General features: G+C 40.9%; 2 protein-coding genes across 7 annotated transcripts; one reads left to right on the top strand and one right to left on the bottom strand.

The window, feature by feature from the left end:
• On the bottom strand, window positions 1-26,226 carry rnf207a (ring finger protein 207a). Of its 6 annotated transcripts, none has more exons than XM_061726958.1 (18): window positions 26,100-26,226; window positions 25,572-25,762; window positions 15,931-16,063; window positions 15,136-15,280; window positions 14,884-14,965; window positions 14,712-14,787; window positions 13,780-13,905; window positions 12,926-12,972; window positions 11,790-11,862; window positions 8,435-8,503; window positions 8,176-8,262; window positions 7,165-7,271; window positions 4,837-5,014; window positions 2,195-2,380; window positions 2,018-2,069; window positions 1,820-1,937; window positions 1,208-1,300; window positions 1-826 (listed from the first exon to the last, which is right to left on the bottom strand). In XM_061726958.1, exons 2-18 carry the CDS (start codon window positions 25,760-25,762, stop codon window positions 652-654), a joined length of 1,938 nt encoding a protein of 645 aa, XP_061582942.1. In that variant the 5' UTR covers window positions 26,100-26,226; the 3' UTR covers window positions 1-651. The 6 variants fall into 6 exon arrangements, with proteins under 6 accessions (XP_061582942.1, XP_061582941.1, XP_061582945.1 ...); XM_061726957.1 differs by having other exon boundaries at window positions 25,997-26,128; XM_061726961.1 differs by having other exon boundaries at window positions 1-802; window positions 25,997-26,128.
• zpr1 (ZPR1 zinc finger) lies at window positions 18,315-24,221 on the top strand. The gene is made up of 3 exons (XM_061726956.1): window positions 18,315-18,899; window positions 20,763-21,110; window positions 21,874-24,221. Exons 1-3 carry the CDS (start codon window positions 18,441-18,443, stop codon window positions 22,402-22,404), a joined length of 1,338 nt encoding a protein of 445 aa, XP_061582940.1. The 5' UTR covers window positions 18,315-18,440; the 3' UTR covers window positions 22,405-24,221.
• Window positions 26,227-27,598: the final 1,372 nt, after the last annotated feature.

Raw genomic sequence — 27,598 nt, 5'->3', positions numbered from 1 at the left:
CCCCACTTCCTGATTTTATCAGAAACCTCATGCATGAAGTGACACACAAGAGACGTTTCAGCACTCGATCTCTGATTGATACACACATCATTACATCTGCCGTGTTCCACATGTGCTGATCTTCTGGGAACGCGGATCCGGGTCGTCATTCCTCATTCACCTCCTCCAGCTACCCAAAATGTCTTCCAAAAGTAATAGATACGGTAAAAAGCAATTCCACACTTGATGTGAAATATAAACTAAAATAAAAACGCTGATTGTTCAACCGCTTAGCATTGTTATCGCTTCAACAACAAAAAAAAAAATCCACAACACAAAGAGGTCAAGTATTATTGATTCAGCTCTCTTGGTAAGGTTGTTCCTGGCTCTTAAATAACACCAAACCTGCCCTCTTTGAACAAGGAGGTTGTCAACACCTTCTTCTGGCAGCTGTGAGTCTTTGGCCTTCATGCACATCCAGTTAGTGTCAATCCAGGGGTTCACCTTGGAGCTGTTGACAGCTCCCTGCTGCGGAGATAATGTCATGTGCTGGTACTGTATGTGACCACCTGAGGAAGTCGCATAGCACCCTGGGCTTGTTACGGTTGAGTGAAGGCACATTGTTCCACTGGAGCTGCGAGGGAGGGGGTCAGAAATCAAATGACAAGGTGTTTACGAAGGAATCTCGCTGTTGCCGGATGTCTCCACGGGGCCTTTCTGCCTGCCGGGGCGGTTGGCCTTGACAGAAGTCTCCCCCGACTCCAACATCAGGAGGCGGCTTGTCTTGTCTCTGACTTGCTCCGTGATGCAACTGTGGTTGTCACTGTCAATAAAAATAAATGAGGAGCTTCACTCCAAAGCCCAGAACATTAAAAAAACAACAACAAAACAAAACACCATGAATAAATACTGTGATGTTACAGACTACTAAATTGATGCTGAATTATTCATGCAAGTAGGAATTATCAGAAGTATTTATTGGTTTATTTTCATTTTAGTTGTACATAAAACACCAAAATCGATTATTGCAATTCTGATACAAGGCTTTTAAAAAAAGGTGTTTTTTGTGTTGTTTTTTTTTTACAAAAATCTAACTCTCAAACCTATAGTTTCTATCAAAAGTAAAGAAATTCTCTCATTTTCCTTTTATATTCTGTGGTGAATGTTAAGTTCTCGTGGCTGATAAAGTGCCTCCACGTATAAATGTGTTAACAGTCAATATCAACACCTTTCTTGATTCTCCTTTGCTGTTTTTCTGTCTTCGTAGATTTTCAGCATAGTTTCCGTGCGGTCATCAAGTTGCTCTTTAGATTCTTGAAACCTAACGAAGAAAAAATGTGTCTATTAGTTTTATCATACTTAACCAGCCTTTGACAAACAGACGTACGACCTGGGGTTTGCATCTGTCTTTCTGTTGGCTTTACACGTGCATTTTGCATTTTTGTCTAAAACATTTCCCTGACAATCACTGATGGACTTTACACAAACAACAAAAATGATCATTTTACTTTTCAGTAGAAAAAAAATAAAGCCAAGTCATGTTTTGGGGAATTACTACTTGCTGCAATTTGATGCAAACTCTGTTTTATTGAGTATGTAGTGCGATTGGAAAATGTATGGAAATCCCAGTGACATGAAAAAGATGTCGCACCTCATACCCTCTCCTCTTAAAAAGCAAAGCAAAGTTACTTTAAAAGCTGAAAAACCTTGTTTTTTTTTGTTATTTTTCCAGGTTTTTATCAATCCTCAACCATAAATACACACCCCTGCTTCATGAAAGCCACTCTGGAATAAACCAGATGGACTGGATGGTGAGATATAAAGTTTAGCAACGTCGTACCTCGGCTCAAGCCTCTCTTTGACTTTTGCGATGGACAAGATGTAGGGGCGGATCTGTCTGGCGATGGTGGTTAGATAACAGTTGTCCTGCTTCAGCTGCATCAGGTCATGAAGCTGGGCTGGAGAGAGCACAGGAAGTCAGGTTACACAACACCCGAGCCTCACGTCAGAATCTGCGTTGTCATTGTTGAACACAAACCGTCATAGATCTCCTGCTCGTTGGAAACCCTCTGAAAGGTTTCATCCCAGATCTGTGAGGAAAAAGTGCAAAAATCAGCTCTGGTTCGGTTAGTTAGGGGTTGTTTAATACGGTTCCCGTTTCTCCAGTTTCATCCAGTCTTTAACGGTCTTATTGGTGAAGGTATCAGTGACACACCTCTTCAAACATGACTCTCATGGTTTCCACGGTGGAGTACTGAGCAGTTATCTGGCCGTCAACGTGCAGCGACCGGTCCAAGATCTCTCCCATCTTCTCTGTGTTGATGACGGAATGGTGTTTGGTCAGATCTCTGTGCAGCTCCTGGACCTGGTCCTTCAGATTCTGAATCTCTGTCTGGAGATTCTATAAACACAGATACACATACATGAAAGATATTTCCTTCAAGATGTTGGTCGTACGGATGTCATGTGAGGACTATCTGATGAATTTATTTTTCCTCCCAGCAGCTATAAAGTGAGCTCCTGGATGAATTTAAATAGCTTTATTACCATTGCTTCAATGTGAGGACATTTCATCCACTTTACTGTAAGAAAAGCCTCCATAGCTGTTTAATCAGGGTTATTGTAAATTCAGTTTCTATATAAAAGAGCTGTAAAATCAAAAATAGTATATTTCTACATGGTTCATGGGTCAAAGACGTGACGCTTACTTTTTCTGTCCGATGGAACTTTTTACCTAATAATAAACATAAAAATGAATTAAAAATATAACATGTATGTCTAATACGTTCCTTCTACATGTGCCCACTCTTATTTTATTTAAACATGTTGGTTATTGGTCATTTTCTGCCATTTGAAGTGTGAAAACATCATGTGGGGTGACCGTCCGGCCTTGACTTCTGTTTGGACAACTGGTTTTAAATCACATTAAAACAATTTAAAAATAATGCTTGCCCTATTGGGCATACTTTCAAACTTGTTTTAGATGTATTGACAAAGTTATGGAACATTTGTACACACATTTCAATCATAATACACAAACTAATCTTGTCTGAATATGTTCATTGTCTCAATTATCATCTGGGGTGAGCATGAAAAAAATACAATTGAGGGACTTTTATATTGACAATCATCTCAAAGAGGATGTTGCATCAGCCAGTTACTCCATGAGGGTCCCAGAGAGACAACCTGCAGGTCAGTAGTCTCTCTCTCCTTTACAAATAAATCCTCTTTCTAACTGCTGCAGTGTATACGTCACATTTTGATATCATGTGGGGTGACCACCCTAAAACTGTAAATAATTCGTTTTATTTGAAAATCTATATTTTGAAGGTAAATTTGTTAGTGATATGTGGTGAGAAGTAGCTAGCTTAGATCATATAGCTAACTGTTAACCTGTTATATTTGATTAAACTTGAAAGCATCATGTGGGGTAACCAACAAATGGCAATTCTGTATCAAATTCAAAATTGAATGTCTATCAGTTTTGGTTCAAATATAAATTATTGATATAGCATGCATAAGTGGATACACCTTGTACACATTTTAAATCAGTTTTATGAATTTTAGAGTAAGTAAGAGGATGACACTGCCATTATGGATAGAATGTATTTAAAAATGGTTTTCAATAAATGAAAGGAAAAATGTGTCTATCTTTCTTGAACAGTTAATTTAATTACTGATACTTATTAAAATATAAATTTTGTTATGGAAATCTATTAATTTTGAGATAAATGGTCGCCCCAAATGACGGTTTAAAGGTTTAAAAACACTAAAATACCTTTGTTTGAAGTTTTCACATACATGTATGTGTACACTACATTTCAAATGTTTGGAAAATGGCCAAAAATATCTTTATTTTAAGTATTTTAAAAATGGGCTACTCAAAGGCCTTACGTCTTTGACCCTCATGCAAGTAAATGGCATTCCCTCTCTTCTACTGGCTTAACAACCACAAAAAAAGTCTCAGTCTGTAGGCTTTCTGTAAGACAGGGGTTGTAATTCATTTGGCATGGGTATCAGTACGATTCAATGGTATGAAATGAAACAGACAACACACTGTTTCCTCTGATTATGACTAATTTTGTATAAAAAAATATCAGTTCACAACCTTTTTTTTTTTCCGGGGGTATTTTTGCTTTTAGGTACCAATGACTGTGTCCAGTAAGTGATGCACTTTAATCTGTCCACAGATTAAAAGGCAGAGGATGTGTGAACACGAAGGGATCTGGACATTGTCAGCAAAGACTTTAGCATTTAGCTCCCTGTGCTAGTCTGTACCCGGGAGAAAGATCTGCGTGTCTCAGTATGTGATGGGAAATCCGCATCTGCGACCTCGCTCACTGGCACACGGTAATGTCAGATAAATGTCAAATTCCTAAAGCAGAACTGATAACGTCGGGGCATACAGGCATTTTAATCAGTAAAACATTTGCCCTTTTCAGCTCTTTTAAAAGTGCGTATCAGTAGCCATCCAAACTATAAACGTTTTAATACTTTTTAAAAATATGATTTGCATTTGAAATATCTCAATTTCTGCAAACGCATGTGCTAAAACACTTAAAGAAATGACATCATAATTATGCTTTTTATACATTTTCATATATTTTTCTCTCCTTAAACTCTTCTTAACAATTAAATAAGCTTAAACAAACTGTCAGCCTTTATAGTGCATCATCATAATGTAAAGGAATAGTGATCTGGATGTGCTAAACTCAAATTTTCCTTTCCAATTCAGCTGATAATCCGGCAGTTTTATACTGTTTGAACTCACTGATACTCATATTTGATTATTTTCTTTCGTAAAAGGGTGGTATTTTGTGCTCTCTTTTGGGACCTGAGGTCACAGCCGTCACTCACCCTGTAGGAGTTCTCGTAGTTGCGGCAGTGCTCGGTGAAGGGCGAGTCCCCGCCCTCAGCCAGCAGGACCTTGGTGGAGATGTTGCGGTGAGACGTGGGCCTTCGCCCGAACGCCGAGCCCAAGGGCATCTCACTGAGAGACGGGGATCGGCAGGTTACAGAGAGAGGGGACTGGAGCCTGAAGGGAGGGGGAAACAACCATGACGGCCACGCTCCTCTCATTAAGACTCGCACCGCTGACACGACTCTGTCCTTGACTTAGTGCTTTGTGGCGCTTTAGTTCCTCGAGTTAAACAAATCTCCCATTTTACCATAAAAGAGAATTGTGACAATAACATCAATTTGCCTTAATAACACAAACATATCCAATGCTATATCTTTTACACTTAATCAAAAGCATTACTTTTAGTTCTGGCATGTTATTTCATATATGATTACCATTTAATTTCTAAGTGACACTAGTAAATTATTTTAATAATGTAATAATTCATGCACATAAAATATTTGAACATTGCCCTTGGCAAGTGAAAAATATAATAAAATACTATCATTAAATTAAACATGAAACATGTTTTAGCCATGAGCAACACATTACCTTCCCTTCACGTGTGTAAGGAGGAACAGAAGACAGGCTTTTTTAGAAACACTACACCCAGAAATACGAGCAAAATGCATCTCAGAGTTAATTCCCCGACAATATATGTAACAGCGTAGCATGAGAGGCTACCCTGATGTTTACATCGGCAACGTCGGGGAAAACCAGACATAAACAAACACATGTGTATGGAACAAGCAACACTGAGGCCAGAAACACAAAATGACTGAGGTTGTGTTCATATGCAGAACTTACATAGAACAGTATAATTTCATGACTTATCGCTATCATCTTGTCACCATCATTTGCTCAAAGAGTCAGTCTATGCAGGTTTAGGAAATAGTCACACCACATGCATTTATGTGACTCTGTTTATGAATATGATCCTGGCTTCAAGTTGCAGAAAACGGATCTACACTGGTTACAAAGTATGAATGCAGCCATCCTGCCTCGGTTCAAACGTTGCTCTCATCCAGGGTGTATCCAAACGCAGCCATTTGAGGACTCTCATAGCACCGAAGCAGCGTCATGGACAATTAAAGAAGACGTCTGCATCGCTCCAATTATCTTCCGCTCTGGGAAATGATCACAGCCACAAGGCCGGCCTGCAGTGGCACTGGGGACACCCACTGAGAATGCATTAGAAAGTACAGTGAACTTCATCGGCTGCAGGGTGGCATCCAGTAGGAAGAAGAATTCAGCTCACGAAACAAATATCCACTTCCATCTCCAACTTCTCATAATTTCTCAAAACTGCCGTCCCCAAAAAAGTGAAAGAAATGAACTTACATCCACCTGGTCGTCCAGCAGGCTGGTGCTGCTCCTGCCTCTCCGTCCAGAGTTGACGCAACAGCAGATCTGTCTAAATCATATATCCCTCTGACTGTGTCTTACAGACGTCATCCCCCCCTAACAGTGCTGGTGCCAAATAAAGACTGTGCCTGTGCTAAAGCTGGGGCATCAGCAGCCGGGAACAAAGTGGCCCGACCATTCCCGCGGGCCAACTTACAGCTGAATCCTAGAGAGTTCTGCGGAATTATGATAAAAATAGTGCCGGGCAGCCGGAAACCAGCCCCTGCCCACCCTGCGTCTTGCACTGGCAGGACGTCCAATGTGTTGGAAAGAAAAGTTGTCAGTATGTTGGCATTAGTGAGCGGGCTTAAGGACCTGTGAATAGTTTGGAGACAGGGATGTGGAAAAAGATTGGTCAGGGGAGTTTGTGTATGTGAAGCGCTGCGAAAAGGGAAAAAAAATCAAGCAACAGAATAGTTTGTATTTACTTCGGACTTGAGTCCTTTACTGTGTTGTGATAGGACAGTCTGATAATGTCAAACCTGACTGAGACAAAAGTGACAACAATCTCTGTCCAGTAACTATGAGCACATGCAACCACTCATCCATTCATCACCTGAACGTTATCTGGCCACAGCAGCACCAGAGCTTTCTAAATCGGGAAAGCCCTCCCGTCCAGACCCCGTTGCAACAAGGTGAATTACGTAAACGCATCAGAGCTCAGAGCTTACAGACAGAATAACTGACATAGCGGGATTCAGCACGGCGCCTCCTTTCCTCTCCATCTGTACTTGCAAACCATTTCGGGATTTTGGATTTGGATGCTTTATGAGTCGTGAGATTTTGTGTTCGGACTTTTCTGGAAGAATCTGAAGGAAATCTTTTGATGACACTCATTTGGCAGCAGGGGCAGAGTGTGATGGCAAAGGATCTGATCTCACCTTGTTACGACACTTGTAGAGCCTGTGACAGAAGGAGTGTAGCGTGGTCCAATCTGGAGCAGAGGCTCCAAACACCGAGCAAATTCACTTCTATACTCTGTGTTGATCTAAAAGAGGGAGAGGAAGTCATCCAATCAGAGCATAGTGGACTGTCCTAATATCAGTCAGTGATCACCAGACTAATCACTTCACTCTTCAATCACTAGATTTCAAATCAAATTATCCGTCTTGGAAGATTTTAGTGATTCATGACAGAGAGCACACTCCATCATCATAAAAATGCCAAACATGTATGTAACTTTTCCCCAAAGGGAATCAGAGCTTTCCAACACTTTTCTCGCCTTTTCAAAAAACGTTTAAAAAATGTACATTTTTAAGATCTGTTATTTTTATGGTTGTTATAGATTTCCTTTTCCTCTGTAAAACTTTAGTTTTTGCCTATGATGTTCCAGTTTTAACAGTCCTTTGTTTCAGTTTCATCGTGGTTGCTCTTTGCGTGTAAAGTCCAGGATTCTTCGGATAATCTCGAATAACTTTGTTTCTTACATTTTGCAGACAAATATTTAACTGATCTCCTTGTGTTCCAAAGTCCACCATCATTACTCAAACATTGTTGTAGCTCTGATCCATTGAAGAGTATTATATTTCTATTATTTTTCTTCCTATGCAGCTGCTCCACCTGGATCTTTTAATGCACTCTTTTTAAAATTTTCATTTTGATTTTTAAGTTATATATATGTAGCCCTTTATATATTTGGAAAACCATTTATATGAAAAGGGTTTGATAATATATTAAGTTCCTACTAGAAAAACTCATTTTTGGATTCTTTGGGCTTTGCTGCAGATTTGTCTGCTTTTCTTTTTTTTCTTCTCGTCCGCTTTGATTTAACCAACTTGTTTGGACTAGAAGCTGGAATAAATAACTTGGTAATGACTAATTTGCACACTGCACCGGATTACACTGTAGATGTGACCTTTCCAGCTCTACATAGGCGCTTCTGCTGGACTCACTTTGCTGCTCTGCACCGGTCGCAGGCGATGAGGAAGCTTTACGATCCTCTTCAGCCGCTCCATGAGCTGCTGTGTAAGCAAGAACATCTGGGTGTGATTCAATGACATGCTCCACCTCACTGAGACACTACGGACAACATACATCTAAAAACAACTCTGTGCAGCACATTCAGAAACTTTCAAGAAACTCCCTCTGACACCAGAGAGAGGAATGACATTACAATACGGAACAGTTTATTGTTGATGTTACGGTACTCACATAGCCCATATCCAAAAACTCATACTTGTTGGCTGAGCTGAGGAAGGCTGAGCAGGTGACAAGGTGGACCTGAAAACATCAGAGGTAAAAGGTTGACGAGTTCAAACATGAAGAAACCTCCTGGGGTGAAAAACTATCCACAACCCTAATTTATGTAAAAGGTTTGCTTAAAAAGTGAGTCCGTCCTCATGAGCCTTAATGTTCAAATATCCAGCTTCATCGCAGAGATAAACATTGCACAAAAACCGGCTGGTGTGTGATGTGAGACAAAGATTCACCGCAGAACAAAAACAGTGAAATCAAGTTTTATTAGGGCCCGAGCACTTATTTTCTTTTCTTTCTTTCTTTTTCTCTCTCTCTCTTTCTTTCTTTCTTTCTTTTATTTTTCCGACAAAATGAGGGCCTTTTTGCCCCCCTAAACGTGCCCCAAAAGTCACCAAATTTTGCACGCAAGCCAGGCCTGGCGAAACATTTGATATTTAATGGTTTGCATTAATGGGCGTGGCCTAATGGCTTAACAGCGCCCCCTAGAAAACTTCGTTCCTCGAGCCCAACAATACGGTTTGACGTACATGCAGACCCCTTCTTCTGATTGGTCAATATGTGATAGTTCCGATATTCTGCCATAACTTTTGAATGGTTTGACATAAAGACTTGTGGGTGGTGTCATCGGACTCAGTTTTGAGTCCTTGAACATAATTGCTGCAAATTAGCCCCGCCTCTTCCTCTGATTGGTCGATATCTGATCCTACTTTCTGCCATAACTTTTGTATGGTTCAATATAGAGAGTTTTGCTGGTGTCATCCGCTAAATGTCCAAGCCTGAAAATCTACATGCAAGTCATACAAGCGCTTCCACTGCAGCACGCCTGAACGTGCACAAGGGTGCGAGGGCCCGTTCATCGCTGCTTGCAGCTTTAATTTTCCTTGTTACTAGGATAATGTTGGGTCTTTACGTTAATGTGATTGTGTTCTTCTGAAAAGTTCCTTCAGTTTCAGCTAGAATCTCTTGAAATAGCCACATAAGAAAGGGTGGAGTCTGTTGCAGAAAGGTGTCGGGAACAATGTTTTTTCTCCATGGAGTAAAATTCACTTTCATCTCATTGGAAAGAATCGGGGGGGTGGATGCTAAGTGGATGCTTGAGACATGATTTTTTTAAGCCAGTCTCACAGACTGGATGAAAAGAAGCTCCTGAAGGTTAGCGTGCAGGGTTCTTCACGCCAAAGACAGCCTCTGTTCTAGCAGGATCCTAACAACGTACACATCTTACTACAGTAAACAATCTCCCGATTCAGCAACACACAACGTTCACTTTATAATTTATAATTATCTCCATCACTATAGGGTGAGGTGGTTCTACACATTTACAGATTTCCTGTTTAGGTGGGTAAATCACTGACATTTGTACATTGTTTTTCAGAAAAACACATTTTTAACAATGCCTACAGGATTAATTATTTGTCACTGGGCAGGCGTTGTTGTATAATTACCTGTGCAAGACAGATCATATCAACTTCAAACAGTTAAACAAAAGAAACAAGAAAGGAGGGTTTGAAACATTTTTAAAAAAAGTAGGAAAGGGAAAAAAGGGGGTCTCTGAAACGTTAATAAAAGCAGTGGTTGGCGTCACTTCCATATTTTATATTCACTGAATGGATTAAACAAACAGGTTGAAATATAAAACAGCATTCAGTGTTATTTACTAGTCTGTTACATTTTTGGGGGGAATTTTAACCTGTTGTTTTTTATGAATTTATTTCCTGCTTAAGGTCCCACAACATCATTTGAATTGTGTTGAGGTTTGGACTTTGACTCGGGCTATCCAAAAGCTTTATTCTTTCACTTTCAATATATCCTGAAAATAAATACTTTAGTAGCAATAACTTAAAAAAAAAGTTGTTTCAATAATGTGAGAGATTTATCGGTCTTTATCAGTCCGTTTTACAGCATAGCTTCAAGCTCATTGATGTTTTGGGGAAGTCTTTGATGCTCAGGTCTTCCAAGGTCCCACCACAACATCCCAGGCTCAGGTCTGGACTTTGAACCATTGCAAAACCTTGATTCATGATTTTTTTTTCTTTTCATTCTCATGTACAGTACATTTGTTCATGTGCTGCAGATTATTTTCCTGTTCTATCACCCAATGTCAACCAAGATTTAGCTTTTAGACAGACATCCATGCCTTTCTCTAAATACTCTGAGGGGTTCGTTCATGGTTTACAAAAAGACTGCAAGATGCACAAGTCCCGTCGCTGCAAAACAACCCAGAGTCATCAACCCTGAGCCGCCACGCACGAGGCATTTCTGTTGTGTGTGGTTTTTACCAGACATGCCACTGGGAACCAAGGTGATCGAACATTGTCCCAGCAATCTTGTGGTTTGTTCAGGTGCTTTTAATGAACATTGGCCTTGCTTCACTGGCTTTGTCTTACCAGCCCCCTGCAAATAAACTGGTTCAGTCTTCTTCTAACCGCGGTGCCATGGACTTTAATATTTGACATTGCTCAGTGAGCTCTGGGTTTTGAAGTTTTATCTATTTCCATATTTCTATGACCAATTCTTAGTGTGAATTTGCTGGGATGTCCACTTCCGGGAAGATTGGCAACTATACTGTATCTAGGGAAAAATCTTTCTCAGAATAAGATGCTGAAAGGCTTTTCAAAGACCAGTGCTTATGTCGTTCCCTCTTGGTATTATGTAACAAATGCATGAATGCTCCAAACTAGCAAACTGCCAAAACATCTGCTTTCATAGCTGATGATGGATTGGTTAGCTGCACCTGTCTCTGAAACACTACAGAAGCAGTAAGGGGTTACTTAGTATTACCCTCATTACTCTTTTCTTTTTCTCTTTGGCTTTTATGTTTATACCATTGGAAAGCCTGTTTATTTCCCTTTTAAATGGAGCTACATTTGTAAGGAACATGCATTTGTGGGATGAGCAGCAGAGCTGAGTATGTGGGTTGCACCCAGGAAAAATGTGCCAAATCTTCTCTGCCAATGCCAAACAACTTATTTTGTCATTGGATGGATGGATGGATGGATGGATGGATGGATGGATGGATGGATGGATGGATTGGATGGATGTTTTGACAAACTGGTTTGAGCAATAGTTATTTGACTCTCATACCACAAGACGTGTTATCAAGCCAACATAACATCAAAAAATCTGTTCATGTAGTCATTGAATCTACACACAACTCTTAAATTAGATTTACCTACAGGTTCATCAGTATTTGTACATGTTTTAATATTCTGGATTGTGTTGTATTTATATGTTATTGTCCGAGGCTACTGTCTCTTGTGTCAGAATGCTTTTTGACTAGAAGTATGAGAACCAAGTAATAACTGTTTACCTGAAGCGTTGGTAGGAGAGCTGTAAGGTGTGACAACTGCTCCTTTAATGCTTTCTCCTTCTCCTCATGTTGACTGTAAAACACACACACGGATATGAAAGAAAACACGTTCACATTTACGCCTGCTAAAATACACAGATGAGTCAGCTCGGGAGGATAAACCACAGACGTAGTTAGTGTTTCCAGTAACTAATCTATCTCCCTTCTCTTGTAACAAACACACAGGCAGACTCGGAGACAGACACACAACGTGCGACATAAATAGCCTCAACATCCTTCTGGGAACCCAACGGATGGACGGCTTCCAGGCAGAGGAGAGAGTGAAGCAGGCAGAGATGGAGGACGCTGGCCACGTAAAAGTCTCATAAAGATCACACAACTGGACTCATCTTCTCACACACACATGCACAGATGTCTCTTCCTGAATTATTTACTTGGCAGTTAAAACGTTTAAATGATATTAAATGAAAGGTCTATTCTTAATTGCTTCAGTGGTTCATTACTTAATGGAAGATTATCTCTTTTTTTCCTTTCTTTTGTTTAAACGCTTCATACTTGTGTTTCTGCACAAGCATGCCTCCATAGCATCAATAAGATTACGTCAGGCTGCCATAAAAGACGACTCTTTTTGTCAGAAAAGTACCGGAGACATGAAAGGATTAATGTTGACCGAAGGCTTTATTATTTATGCGTTTATTTTTTTCATTTTTTTCCAGCAGCAGTTGCTGCCGTTCATATCACGGACTTGAGTAAAAATCTATTTACTTCTTGTGCATAGCAGCACTTTTCTACTGGCTTCGTTTTCATTAACTGGATCCTTTGACCAAGTTGCAATCATCGGCCTGAGAAGTGTAATCCTCCTGAAGTGGTTTAAATTCAGCACCACACTTAGTTCAAATGAAAATCACACAAGGAAAAGTGTTTGGTGCAGAGAGAGATTATTTCAGAGCAAACAGGGAGCTATTCATCACCCCTGAGTACAGTACAATGCAGCGTGGAACAACAGAAAAAAGGAGTCAGCCGCTGACAGCAGAACAATAACATTGTGAAACAAACTTATGGCAAAGGGATTTTTCTTTCTTTTTTTTCCAGAAACTGTTGATTTTTAAACATGTTTTTTTTTTTTTTTTTTTTACCTCTGAGCTGCTTTCATCAGAATCTTCTTCCTCTCTGCTAGTTTTTCCTGTCATACAATAAGAGAGAGAGAGAGAAAAGAAAAGCTTTTATTATTCGCCACACTGCTGTGAGAATGGCCTTGAGCACTCTAATGCCTAATGAATCTTCAAAATTGACTGTGTATGTGTGCATGTGTGTGTGGGTGGGGGGGTGTTACATTTCTGTGTCTGCCTGCTCTTGTTCATTAGGTGTAAGCATGACTCCTTCCTCATAGTTAGATTAACAGAGACATCCAGTGGCCAAGCTGTGCCAACGGTGGCAGATGGAGGCGGCACATGACCTAGCACGAGGGGGGGGCTGTTTAGACTTGCTGTTAAGTTAGTCCACATCTCTGCAGTCTCAGCTCTGTCAAAAAAGACCCAAGGCCATGAGTGTACGTGGGATTATCAGAGCCGAGTTTTGATCACTTTTGTTCATTCAACTTGTCCTCATTTATTTGAAACATATAAGGATGATTCCAAGGGTTGTTATAAATATTTAAAGGAGTACATTCATAAGCACATGAATTAGCTGGAAATCAGGTTTTAGAGTTGTTTAAACCACAAATGCATTTTAAAGGACAAGTGTTTTAAATTTGGAAGTTTGAAAGTATATTGAGCACGATAAAATGCAAATAATAGGAAAGTACCCGTGTACGTTTCTTTCCTGGGGGAGAAATATCAACGTGTTTACCTTTTAATAACCCCGTTATCATAGAGGCTTACTGAAACGCACAAGCGTTAACTTTTCCATATTCTGCTTCACACGTTATCCACGTGCCAGTGAATTTGTGTCAAGTACATGTGTAGGAAAGAGAAGAGCAGTTATATGTAACCTTCAAACTGTTGTACAGACTACAGATTGCACTTTGTTCTTCCTCCACGTTCAGACCCACTTCCCCAATCATTGCTCTCAGCAGATGGATTGCTTCTCCCGTCGAATTCTGCAACTCCTTCACCACCTACAAGAGAGACGCTCGTCGTTAGTAAAAGTCACTTTGGCTTCTAAAATTACTTATATCATCTTAGTCAAGGCGACATGCATGTAAATGTGCAAATACGTCCTTTAAAGCCCAGTATGTTGGGAAGTGCACTTATTTCTGCCGGGTTCTGGCAAGAAGAAGAGAAAATCTGAACCTTTATTTTTAATGCTGGAATTATATTTTCTGAGTTTTGAATGGGTTTTCAAAGCTCTTGGCAAGAGACAAACATTCACTGAAACATTCATTTTCCAAATCAGACAAATAACCAGCACATTCAAATACACAGCCAGTCCCCAATTAACCTAAGCTGCGTGTTTTTGGACTGCGGGAGGAAGTTGGAGAGGCCAGAGAAAACCCACATGGGCACAGTGAAAACCTGCCAATTCCACGCTGAAAGGCTCCAGCCCAGACTCAAATTTGAATCCTTCTTGTTGTGAATCAATAATGCTAAACTACAATACTGCTCCGGAGAAAATGGGCAGCGGAAAAAATGAGCAAGAATTCAAATTGATTTGGTGAGCTAAACATATTTTGGATTCACCTGTTCAACATATCTATGAATACTTTTATATACTTTTAATTAACATCCAAGCCAACTTTTAAATTTAAAGTGAACCTGTTTGTGTAGCAGCTCTGTTTATTTTGTATATATTATTTTGGTTGTTTTTTTCCCCCTGTGTATAGATGTTGAATATTTATTAGTAGTATATTTTAAAGTTTGACAGAGATGAGATTTTTGCTCTGAGTGTCATGAATATGGAGGTGCAGAGGCAGCAGTCGCTCACCAGCACAGCCTGGTCTAACATTTCACAGCCCTGCGCGTAAGCTGTTTCAATGTCAATGCAGTGAGTCCGACTCTCTCTGTGGAAAACAAGCAAGGAGGAAGCTGACTTATTAGGAAGACAGAAAAAAAAAAGCATCTGACAATCGTGTGTTGTGTGTTGTCATCTGACTCACACTTGCATGTCCCTGAAACATTTGATGCAAAGCATGGATTTATTCTCTGTTGAGAAGAGTATGTAGGGCTCCTCGTGGAGAGCTGTGGACAAACAAAGGTCGGGTTAAGAGTTGAAGTACTCAGTCAATCAACCAATTCATAGGAGACAGCCAAGGATGTCCCAGCTGACACACGAGGGAGAGCAGCTTACGTGGACAACATGCTTGTTAGTGTGCAACCCTGTTTACAGGTAAACTGCAGGCGGCACTCACAGCATTTCCTGTGTTTGGCTTTGGTGCGTTTGGCCAGAGATACGATGTCATGGTGGGAGAACATTCTGGCCTTGTGTGTCAGCTCTCTGCAGGCGGCGCAGAGAGGCTGGCTGCAAGTGTTACAGTAGTACATCAGCACCTTCTCCTGTACACACACACAGGGAGAAGTACAAAGGTCACAGCATTTCTTTTTCCCAAAAGGTATGAAAGTGCAAAAGGCCCCATTTTCTTAAAGAGAACACATCTATGCTGACTTTAAAAACTATGACTGTTTCATTTGTGAGGTTTTTTTTCCACTAAAAAAGAAACTTTACCATCACTGGACTGGAATCCTGAACCCCACTGACATCCAGCAAATAAAGACGGACTTATATATTTTTCCACCTTGTCTGCACACATATTAATGATTGATACCATGCAGGTAAAAACCAAAGGCATATATATGTGCATTATTGCTATATTTAATATATATACATATATATAGAAATAATTTGCTTGATATCAAATGAAATTGTCAGTTTATTCCCATCAACTTATTTCCATCAGTCCACCTCAAACAAATACAAAGGTCTGGAGTGCAGGAAAACAAAGTTGTCTTACTGAATATAAGTGAGGAATAATTCAAAATTAAATAGTTTCTTGCAGAAATAATGAATAAATATCTATTTAATCCTCCATTTATGTCCCCAACATATATCGTAAACCGGAGTTGTTTGAAATAATTTCCAGGACTTGAATTATTTATCAGGATTTTACTCCTGGGTTTGCTTTGCTGTAAAAGTTGCCCATTTGTACCTTTTTGTTGCTGTCCTGGTCACAGTTGGCACACTGAACTGCCTCCTCAGCATCCGCGTTGTTGTCAACAAGGAACTTCAGCAGACGATCCTCTGGTGGCAGGGCGCTGTTTCCTTTTACTATTGATTGATATCTGTGGTCAAAACAGATATCAAATATTACCTCGAGTACTTTTCTAAAGCAAACCATAAAATGTATCACCATGTTAATTTAACTAGCAAAAGTTTTTGCTCATTTTCTAACTGAGATCTGAATCTAAAGTTTTACTTAATTAATCCCTAAAGGGGAATTATATGTTACAGCAACTTTTATTGTTTAACTTTCTTCAACAAGACATTTTACATGGTTACAGCCATGGGCAGGAAGGATCTCCTGTAGCCGTTGGTGCTGCATTAGATTTGAAGAAGCCTCCGAGTAAAGACCCTGTTGATAAATTACTGTCTTGTGAAGAGAAAGGGCGGCACCATCCTTCTTTACAAAATCAGCTCCAGAGAATGCAGAACTCTACAGCCTTAACTCCCACCTCCACCACCAAAAATAAATAAATGAATACATTCTTCCACAATCATTCGACAGGCTGGAGGAAACCATTATTTCAGCTTCCTGCTGCTGAAGGGGATCTAAAAGCTGTTAAATTATGAAGGTCCTTAGTTATGATGCTGTTGTCAATAAGGTGTCCAGCTCTGGAGCTGTAAGGGGAAAAAAAGAAAATAAAATCCCCCCTCCACTTTAACAGTGGGTATTTCTGCTGAAATGCACTGTTTGGCTTTCTCCACCCCTGAGAACTGTCTTGAATGTTTCCGCTTGTGAATAATATTTGTTTGTGGGAAATGTTGAAGTCTAAATATTGGGAATGGATTAAGCACCTTCTGTAAACTGATGTGCAACAACAGCATTGTGTTAACACACACACTTGACTGTCCCAGACCATTGAAATACCATGTAAATGTCCGTACACCCGCTGATCATCAGTTTATCAGTTCCAAAAACAGTGACAATGACGGTTTTAACTAAATTACTAAACTCCTTTTAGACTACTAAGTCATGTTTCATATGTATAGTACATAAATAACTTTTTTTTAGGAAAGCAGAAAAAACAATGTGATAGGTGTAGCATATAAATGACAAAAATACCGGTATTAAAAATTATTTCATAGAGATACATTATATAAAATGAGGTGAAGCAGAAAACAGTCATACATTTGTCCATCCATTTCCCATAACCACTTCACATTGTTATACAGTGTGTGTGTATATATTATATATATATATATATATATATATATATATAATATATTTAAATTTATGTGTCGGCTCCATGAGTCAGAAAATTGTCTAATAACTGCACTCACTAACATCAAACGGAGTGATACAAGGTACACATCTGGAGTATGGAAACATTGGAACAGATTTATGCATGTATTTTAATATGTGACCTGTAATTTTTATGTATTTTATATGGAACCTTTTGAGTCTGTAATAAAAGTATTCATTCAAAATATATATATAATATATATATATATATATATATATATATATATATATATATATATATATATATATATATACACAGAGCCGCCGCAAGGGGTGTGCGAACCGTGCGACCGCACGGGGCCTCGCGCCCCAAGGGGCCTCGCGCTATGGGCCGTTTTTGAAAAAAAAAAAAAAAAAAAATTTTTTTTTTTTTTTTTTCGTTTTTTTTTTTTCGTTTTTTCCCTTATAAATATCAACAGTCACATTACATTCCATTACAGACCTAAATGTGTACTAGTCTGTGCATATCAATAAAATATATGTGCAATGATGCACGTGTCTGTTCAACTGCGTCAGACCAAGCGCAGACACAAGCTGCTCTGATCCACACGGTGGAGTTGGAACAAACTGTCACACAATGTCGAGAGAACGAGACAGATTCAGGAAATTTCCATCAGGGGACGAAAAAAGAAAAAAAACTAAAGAAAATGGAAGAGTTTAATGCCTCTCTGAAAGGCTCGTTTGATAAAATTGTTACAAAAATCACCAATCCGACCGGGTCTCAAGCAGCCGTGGGGCCCCCCGTCGAGGCAAGTCAAATGATGATGAGGCAGGGGAAAGTATCCAGTATTTTGCTAATTGGAGAGTTAAAATTGCGCATATAGACACCCGATCCGACCCAAAAAACCCCAAAATTTCGCGGGCGCTCGCTACGCTCACGCGCGAGGGCCCCCCCATGCCATTTCGCACAGGGCCTCGCAAATCTCCCAGACGGCTCTGTATATACACACACACACGTCTACCGGGGCAAAAACAACAACATGGTGCAGTACTGCAGTAATCCTGAGGGGGGAGGCAGAGATGCCCTGAACACTGTCGTCATAGAAGAAGAAGAAGCAGAAGCGGAAGCAGCTGTCAAGGAAACGTGTGCTGCTCAGCTCCGCGACGAGGGAAAAAGTTCTGGCAAAATCTCCGTGGTGATTAAACTCCGCTGCTTTGTCTCTTTCCATCAAAGGGATCATATCCAGCTCTGAAAAATGTCCGTCATCTCGGAGGAAAGTGTTCGCGGGAGGAGCCTTTTCAAGGATATCGCTGCGGACGACGAGGATCTGCAGCCCACGGAGATGGAGAGTCTGTGCATGAACTGCCACCACAACGGAACCACGAGACTGCTGCTTACCAAGATCCCCTTCTTCAGAGAGGTGATCCTCAGCTCCTTCAGCTGCCCGGACTGCGGCTGGGCCGACACCGAGGTCCAGTCAGCGGGACAGATCCAGGAGCAGGGCGTGTGTTACACGCTGCAGGTCCGGTCCAAGCGGGACCTGGACCGGGAGGTGGTGAAGGCGGACAGCGCGACCACCAGGATCCCCGAGCTGGAGTTTGAGATCCCTCCGTTCACCCAGAAGGGGTCCCTGTCCACCGTGGAGGGGCTGCTGGACCGGGCCGTGGCCGGGCTGCAGCAGGACCAGCCGGGCCGGCGGGCCGCGGACCCGGAGGTTCGGTTCAATTTTATTTATATAGCGACTAATACAGTGTTTCCCAACCCTGGTCCTCGTGGGCCCCTGTCCTGTATGTTTTAGATGCTACCCTGCTTCAGCACACCGTGATAAAAGTACCTGTGTCATCAACAGAGTTGGGCAGACCTCGGTGACAAGCTAATTAGGACCATTAATTAGAATCAGGTGTGTTGATGCAGGGAAACATCTAAAACATGCAGGACAGGGGGGGCTCGAGGACCAGGATTGAGAAACACTGGTCTAATACAACCAGTAGGCTACTCGAGTTGTAAAAAGAAATCAGGGGGGATGGTGGATTTTATCATATGGGGACAGATAATTTGTGCTGATTACAAATAATATAATATAGGCCTATTACAAATAATAGCACTGACTAAAACACCTGCAGAAATACTGCAGGAATGACATGGCAGCAGTTTTCTGAATTTATCAATATGCCTTTACAGGATAAGTCTAATTTAGTTTCTAGTTAAAATGTCTCATTTTAGTAAAAGAAAATCTTATTACACTTAAAACAAGACTCATCACTGAAAAAAACAATAATTTTCACCTGTTTCAAGTAGATTTTCACTTGAAATAAGTAGAAAAATCTGCCAGTGGAACAAGATTCTTATGCTTGTAATGAGAAGATAAATATTGTCCCACTGGCAGATTTTTCTACTTATTTCAAGGGAAAATTTACTTGAAACAGGTGAAAATTGTCAAATAAGTTATTTTTCTGGTTTTATTTTTCTGGTGATGACTCTAAATGTTGAAATAGCAGTAAAACCACATTCATTGATGAAATTACATAAGGGATGGAAAGGGGGGATGGCAGTTTTACTGGGGGGATGATTTGGACCGTTTTTATTTCAGGGGGGATGCCATCCCCCCTCATCCCCCCTCAACTCCAGTACTGAATACAACAGATGTTGTCTCTAGACGCTTTCCAGAGATCCAGAACACGAACATAAACATAAACCCCCGAGCAATTATTACATAGACAATGGCAGGTAAAAACTCCCCTAGTGGGAGAAAAACCTTAAAGGAGCTGTATGTAAGAGCAATAATAAAACGAATCATAAAATGAGCCCGATATGTCAACAGACATTTAAAAATCATGTTCATTTCAAATACTTATGTCACTGACAACAGCACTCAAGCCAGGATATTCCAGTTTAAAAAGAGGAGTTGCAGCCCTCAACTGATGTTTATGTTGTCATTTTTTGTTTTGGCCTGAAGCTCCACCCTCCACCTATCTCCCAATCACCAAGTCAGTATTGTTTCAGCATCCCGGTTGCCAGCTCGGCTCTAATTATCGCAGCCATGGCAGCCTACGTTCCTGCTGCATTCTGCAGCCTACCTGGCAACCTCTGGTCGGGGGGAGGAGGGGGAGGGTACACGCCGCTCAACAATATTTTGAAAGTGACTGCAGTACCAGTTTTGGACATTTCTTACAGACGGCTCCTTTAAGCCAAACAGTGGCAAGAAAAACTCCCCTTTAGGAGGGAAAAAACCTTGAGCACACCAGGCTCATAAGGGGGGACCCTCCTGCCGAAGGCCAGACTGGGGGAGTCGGGGACGTCAGGTTTTAAGTTTAGTTTTAAAGGTGGAGGTGGTGTCAGCCTCCTTAACCCTGATTGGAAGTTGGTTCCACAGTAACGGTGCCTGATAGCAGAATGCCCACCCTCCAAATCTACATTTAGATACTCTAGGAACTACGAGTAAACCTGCACTCTGAGAGCGGAGAGCTCTGCCAGGAACATAAGGCACTATCAGGTCTTGTAAATACTGCGGAGCTGAGCCGTTTTTGGGCTTTATATGCAAGTAATACAATATTAAATTGGATTCTGAATTTTACAGGTGGCGGACAAGATAGACGCGTTCATCCACAAGCTGCAGAAGCTGAAGGACGTGGAGCACGCATTCACGGTGGTGATCGAGGATCCGTCCGGGAACAGCTTCGTGGAAAACCCCGCGGCCCCTCAGAAGGACGAGGCTCTCACCGTGTCCCGGTTCAGGCGCAGCGTCCAGCAGGACGTGCAGCTGGGTATCCGGGCCGAGGGTGACACGGACCCGGACCCGGAGCCAGCCGGTGATGACCTGGACACCATGAGGAACGAGGTTCTGGTCTTCAACACCAACTGCCCAGAGTGCAACGCGCAGGCCTCCACCAACATGAAGCTGGTCCAGATCCCCCACTTCAAAGAGGTAGTAGTAGTAGTGTTTATTACGAATATGAATCATATTAAAAAAAAAAGAATGAAATAAGACAATCGTCTTAACATGAGACATAACATACAGTTAGTACATACACAGTGAGTACATAGAATAGAGTGAGAAGAAGTAAAACTTATAAACTCTCACCCCCTCTCCTTAAATATGACTAGCTAATATATGCAATGTGTGCAACATAACATTATGCAAACCTAATATTGCCTATAGACAATAATTACACACACGTACACACACACTAGAACCTACATACATTTATACATAGGGACACATACTGCATATAGGACAAAAGGAAAAAAAACAACAAACAAAACAAGACAATAAAAACATTGACCAGTGTAAGAAAATAAGGATACAAATAAATAAATAAAAAATAAACACTGTATTATTGCACAACATTTTGCTCATCCCTGTACCTCTGAAAAATAATATCTTTGTATTTTATTTTAAACTGTTTGATATTCGGACATTGCTTTAATTCCATTGAAAACTTGTTCCATAGCCTCACCCCGCTGACTGAAACACAAAAACCTTTCCTGTTTTTGCGTATTAATGTGACATTAAAATTACTTTTGCCCCTTAAACCATATCTTCCCTCATGAATACTAAATCATTTCTGTATATTTGTTGGTAACAGATCATTTTTTGCTGAACATTATTTGCGCTGTTTGATAGCCCACAATATCCGTAAATTTGAGTATTTTGGACTTTAGGAATAATGGGTTTGTGTGTTGTGTAGGTCGTCATCATGGCCACCAACTGTGACAGCTGTGGCCACAGGACCAACGAGGTGAAGTCGGGCGGCGCCACCGAGGAACTCGGCACCAAGGTCACCCTGCACATCACCGACCCGTCAGACATGACCCGGGACCTGCTGAAGTCAGAGACGTGTTCGGTCCTCATCCCCGAGCTGGATTTTGAGCTGGGGATGGCGGCTCTGGGAGGGAAGTTCACCACCCTGGAGGGTTTGTTGAAGGACATCAAGGACCTGATCGTCTCCAAGAACCCGTTTGTCTGCGGAGACAGCACCTCCTCAGATCGGGTGCAGAAGCTGATGGAGTTCGGTGAGAAGCTGGACAAGATCATCGCCGGAGAGATGGATGTCCATATCGTCTTGGATGACCCAGTGGGGAACAGCTACTTGCAGAACGTATATGCTCCAGATTCAGATCCAGAGATGACTGTTGAGAAGTACACCCGCACATTCGAGCAGAACGAAGACCTCGGACTGAATGATATGAAGACTGAAGGATATCAAGAGGGAAACTGAACTGAAAATTGACAATATTGAGACATAAACCCAGTGTACTTGCAGAGTTTTTTGCCCTTTTCATCATTTTTAAGTTAAAAATTGGGTGATTATCACTTCCAGAAGGCCTGGCATTAAAAATGTGGGAAGGATTTTAAGTTGCTGGAATGTATGAAAAAAAACCCACAGAAGTAACCTGATTTGTATAGAAACGCATATGTTGTGATTATTAAGATATATCTTTCAATTCAATCCATTGCAGTTTATGTGGCATTCCAGCAGATGGCGCTGTGCTTTCACTGATTAATAGTGTTTATTTTCTTTCAGAGACTTACAGGCTGTACTACAAATGAATCTATTTATAAACCTGCAACTTTGCCATAATCTGAATAGTGAAAAAATATATAATGTTGCTCTGGTTTTGTTTTTGAAGACATCAAAAAGAAATATTCAGATTGTTTTTTTTTTAATCTGTTATCATAGTAGCAATTGCAGCACTTTCCTGTCATCAAATACAACTTGCTGGAGTTAACAGTTTCAAATGGGTTATTGTCTGGTCATAAAGATAAAAATAAATAAATTCACTGGTAGCAACAAAGTAGCAAGATATGAGTCAACTGCATCGTGTTCCACTAATAGAGTAAAGTGAATTCCTAGATTACACAGCTCTTGAGTGAGCAGCTGTTAGCAGGATGCATCATGGAAATAGAGCAGCAGCAGTGGACCCGTTATTCAGTCCCCAGACAACAGAGCAGACGCTCATTGCTTGTGAAAATCTTTCTGTACAGTCTTTTTGGTTTTTTTGCGTATTTCTTACTTTGGTTGTACTATGAATGGAAGCCATGTGTTGGTATCACTTTGATTTACTCTGTTGACTGTCAAATATGGGTGCAGTGGTTAGCACCGTCTCCTCACAGCTGGATGGTTCTAGGTTTGAATCCTTCCTGGGGTCTTCCACTGCTGGGTTTATGTGTCCCTCTTGTGCCTCTTTGGGTTTTCTTCACAGACCAAAGGTCTAAATGGTGTCGTAACTTGAGCTGGGATTGATTCAGATTTCCAAAATCAATTCGATTTGATTCACAAGGGCCTGATTTGATTCGATTTTCGATTCAGATAAGGATATTTCAAACACAGTACCCTTTTCACTTGAATATGGAAGAGATTCTCAGAGAACTAAAGATGTAAATTGTAGAGACTAACTCTAACTTGGTAATTCATCAAAAATATTCATGTTTTACATTAACAATTGAGCCCAAAGCAGCAGTTAGGGTTCATTGCTGGCTTTGTGTTTTTTTAATCCAAAATGCATCCAAACATCTGCTTTCAACTTTGTTGGTGGGGCCTTCAGTGCTCCTGCCATGATGTTGAGCAACGCTCTTTACCCTGTCACGAGAGATTGCTGTTCACGGGAGACTACCTGGCTTTAAACTGCAGGCTGCATTACACACGGTAGAAAAGACATTAAATGATCCATTTGGGGATTTTATGAAACGATAACAGAAAATCAATTCAAATTGATTGATCGATTTTTTTAACCCAGCCCTATTCTTAACCCTCAGAGCTCAAACAGCACAGGTCTGTCCCTGAAGCCACCCTGGATGAATTGCCATGGGACTAATAGACAACTCTCTAAAAGGACATCATTTAGGAGTTTGTTAGTAGGTAACATCTTCCAGCTTTACAAAATGCCTTTTTTGTCCAGTGAAAGTTGGGATTCATTTGATATTATAAAAAAAAGAAGTAGCAATAACTGCACAGGCTCACATTTTTTTCTGTTATTTTTTTCAGAAAAAGACTTAAGTGAACTTTGAACCGGGATGTATTTTATTGATGATAGATAGCAAGTTAAATAAAAAAATATCTATACTAAATTTTGAAAATTGTGAATACTTTTTCATATAATTGGTAAGAAAAAGAAAAATTAATTACAGCGGTTTGGTTGTGGTGGAAAATGGATATAAGACTATATTACATGTCCTTCATCTACGTGTTTTAACGTAATCCTGGACAAAAGCGGCCTAGATGCTGCGAGTTCTAAGGGTCGATCGACAATTGGCTGTAGGATTACTTGTGACCGTGTGACGGACTGGTAATGTGTTGATGGAGCAGCGTGACAGATGGGACAGGCTGCAACCCTGAACAGCATGATCCCAGCGTAGAAGATTATCAGGTGGACTATTAGAAACTCGGGGCCAGCTAAGGTCAATAACATCAGTAATGTTGATATTACAGTGTAACAACAGTTCCGGTCCCAGCTGGCACGTTGACATACACCATCCTCCTTAATATGCAGACGAAGCAAACCATAGCAAGTGCAAACTGCTCGAGTGGGGCTTGAGGAATCTAATTAACTTTATCCAATCTACTGTTAATCCACATTACAGAACTCAAAGGAACCACTGTCAGTGGACTCCCCGGACGTCCCATGACCATATCCTGGTGGGTTAAAGCTGCTTTGTCAGCACAAAGAGGATACAAAATGTTGTTGCTGAATACCTGAATACAAACACCACTTAAAGAGGAAGCTGAAGTCACTGCGATTTAGCCCATTTAGAGCGATTTTAGCTTTTTAAAGCTTCCTTTGTGTGGAACTTTAGAGAACAAAATACAAATACCTGAGAATAATTCAATGACAGTCACGAAACACAATATTTGTTTCTCCAGGACGCGGCACGAGTTACAAAATCTCTATTTAACAGCCAGGCTTTTATCAGGGGAAGATGATTGATTATATTTCAGACCTGAAGGTGACTGTGAATCACGAGCCCTTTCCAACGCAGGGGATGAAACAGATTGATATCATGTGACTGCTTTTGATTGCTTTAAGCTGCTGACATTGCTGCCAAATACCAGTTTGCTTTGTTTGCTGTGTGACAGGCCTTAATGGAACTCGCACCCCCTCTCGGGCCAGAGAGCAGGACGACCCCGCAGCTGCTCCAGCCACTCCGATCCACCTTTCCCACACATGACCATCACAAAGTCACCGCAGTGGAACCTGCTTTGATATGTTTCAGATATGATGCCTAAAAGTCAGCTTAAATTAAATGAATCCCTTAGAAGTAAAGTATGCAATTAAAGTGTGTTTATGGCCACCATAAACATTGTTTCTTGGATTTGTGGCTTAGTGTTGTCTGTGGTATAGAGGCCGGTCGATTTGCCAGCTTGATCTGAGCCTGGCCGTCTCTTACCCGCAGAGGGGGCAGCTGAGGCGGTTGTCATTGGTCCGACCTCGCAGGCACCGGCCACAAAAGATGTGATAGCAGTCCAATAAACGGGGAGATTTATACTGCTCACGGCACAGGTGACACACCAGGGGGTGGACATTCCCGCAATCCACATCGCATAGGTTGCCCAAGTTGGAGAAGATTCCTCCTGCCATCTGAGAACACACCGTGTGAATAATGACAAACTGTGAACGTATTGCTGAGTCAATAGTCTTTTTTTAAAGCCCACATCATCACATCGCTTGACAAAAAGTATGCGGGGCAGTGTTGAATTACAGGCCACATATGCCAGTCATTTTAAGAGAGGCTAAGCCGACAGAGATATTAAGAACTTAGATCAGGAGAGTGAGACATTAGTTATAACGAACAAACAGACGTTATGGTCTTACCTTGTCTGACACACAATCAGTACCTGGAGATGCTGTCGACACATACGATCCACAGATTCATAAATGCTTCCAATCAACGTACCATCCAGCAAACAAAACTTACTGTAAATGCTGTGGGTCGGTCTGCAGGCAGAGCAGAGAGCCGCTGTCTCACCTACGGTGCTGCTATCAGCTGCCCCCAGCAGGAATGACAGCAATGCAGGAACTCTTCAATAGTATGCCGATGGGGTCTGTCCACCCGGGCAGCTGACAGCACGGACCTCATGCCAGCCCCCCCCACCCCCACCCCGGTTCAGAAGGGACATTTAATATTGTGGTCACCAACACACCGGAAATGCAATTGTCCTATTTCAAATGTCACACTGTCACGGCCCGTGTGGGTTAGAGAAGAGACAAATAAAGTGGTAATTAAAGCGCTGCAAAACCGGGTTGCAGGACAACTTGTCGAGTCAACTTTTGTCTTAAGCCTTCTAACATACAATGTAATTGTATGTTAGAAGGTTTTGTTGAGGTTTAATTGATATTAATTTGTTTTTAAATCCATAAACATTGGGACGATATTGATCCATGCGTTATCTATAGCCGGTTATTCCAACTGAGGGTCACTGGCATCTGCTGGAGCCGATGGATGCAGACAGTGTGACCCGAGATATTTCACGCTTTTCCATGTCAACTTAATTTGTTAATATCCATCCATTTTTGCATTTCAGCTTCAGACACACGTCCTCCCAAAAAATCAGGACGATAAAATGTCCAAATGTCTCACAAAGGCCTTCTGATATCGAGGATACCAAGTGTTGAAGAGTTTCGTTTAGCATTTTGTCCAATTATTCCTGCAAACATGCAACGGTACAACAACAATGACACAAGTTTCCTTTCAACATTGTCCAAACATTTGACGTTGAGAACAGGGAAGGCTTGGAGGCAGCTCGTCCAGTACTTGCAACCTTCTATTAAAAAAGAAAAGAAAAGTGTGAAAGCTTTGCTGTTTCTCAGCCAAAAAGGTCAAACTCTGCTAATGAGCAGGGAGTCATTTCTTTCTCCTTCTCCACGACGTCTTTTTCCTCTCCTGGACAAAGATAAGAAGTCCTTCCTTCAGCAGGTGTGTCTAACCATGCTGAGATAAATCTAACCAACCGTGCAAGTACCGTGTGTAAGATGAAAGAACTGTTGGAGGTATATAGATAAATGTCCAAACACCAGAGTTAGACTTCTCACATTCTACCGTAACTTCTGGACCACTCTGATGATTAGCTCTCCGTAATACAGAACAGGGAAATACCCAGAAAAACATTTTTGTCTTTATTACATTCACTAGGAAGGTTTTGATGAGAAGCAGCCACAAAGATCACTGAAATAACGTGAACCAAACAATGTAATATTAAAGAATAATTTACTGAGCATCAACTACAGTAATTAAAGTTGGACATTGCTTTTGAATTGTGGTTCGATAGAATTTTTTTTTAATACAGAGAAAAAGATAAAAAAGAAAAATATATGATATAACTGGCCTGTTAAATATGGTAAGACTATTGACTTAATACTTTGATGTGCAGCCTTTTGAGGCAATCGCTGCAATTAAGGGATTTCAGTAGCTCCCAG

The sequence above is a fragment of the Cololabis saira genome, chromosome 8 (assembly GCF_033807715.1).
Source record: "Cololabis saira isolate AMF1-May2022 chromosome 8, fColSai1.1, whole genome shotgun sequence".
Taxonomy (NCBI): Eukaryota; Metazoa; Chordata; class Actinopteri; order Beloniformes; family Belonidae; genus Cololabis; species Cololabis saira.
The sequence above is the reverse complement of the archived record's forward strand: the minus strand, read 5'-3'. Positions and strand labels throughout refer to the sequence as shown.

Bases quoted from the DNA above. Each gene is read 5' to 3' on its own strand.
- zpr1 (XM_061726956.1), top strand. From the start codon at position 18,441: ATGTCCGTCATCTCGGAGGAAAGTGTTCGCGGGAGGAGCCTTTTCAAG. The intron at 18,900-20,762 runs GTTCGGTTCAAT...TGAATTTTACAG, and splicing joins GGCGGGCCGCGGACCCGGAG to GTGGCGGACAAGATAGACGC. The intron at 21,111-21,873 runs GTAGTAGTAGTA...TGTGTTGTGTAG, and splicing joins AGATCCCCCACTTCAAAGAG to GTCGTCATCATGGCCACCAA.
- rnf207a (XM_061726958.1), bottom strand. From the start codon at position 25,762: ATGGCAGGAGGAATCTTCTCCAACTTGGGCAACCTATGCGATGTGGAT. The intron at 1,938-2,017 runs GTTTGTGTTCAA...TGCTCTCTCCAG, and splicing joins CGAGCAGGAGATCTATGACG to CCCAGCTTCATGACCTGATG. The intron at 827-1,207 runs GTGTTGATATTG...TTTGGAGTGAAG, and splicing joins GCAAAGGAGAATCAAGAAAG to CTCCTCATTTATTTTTATTG.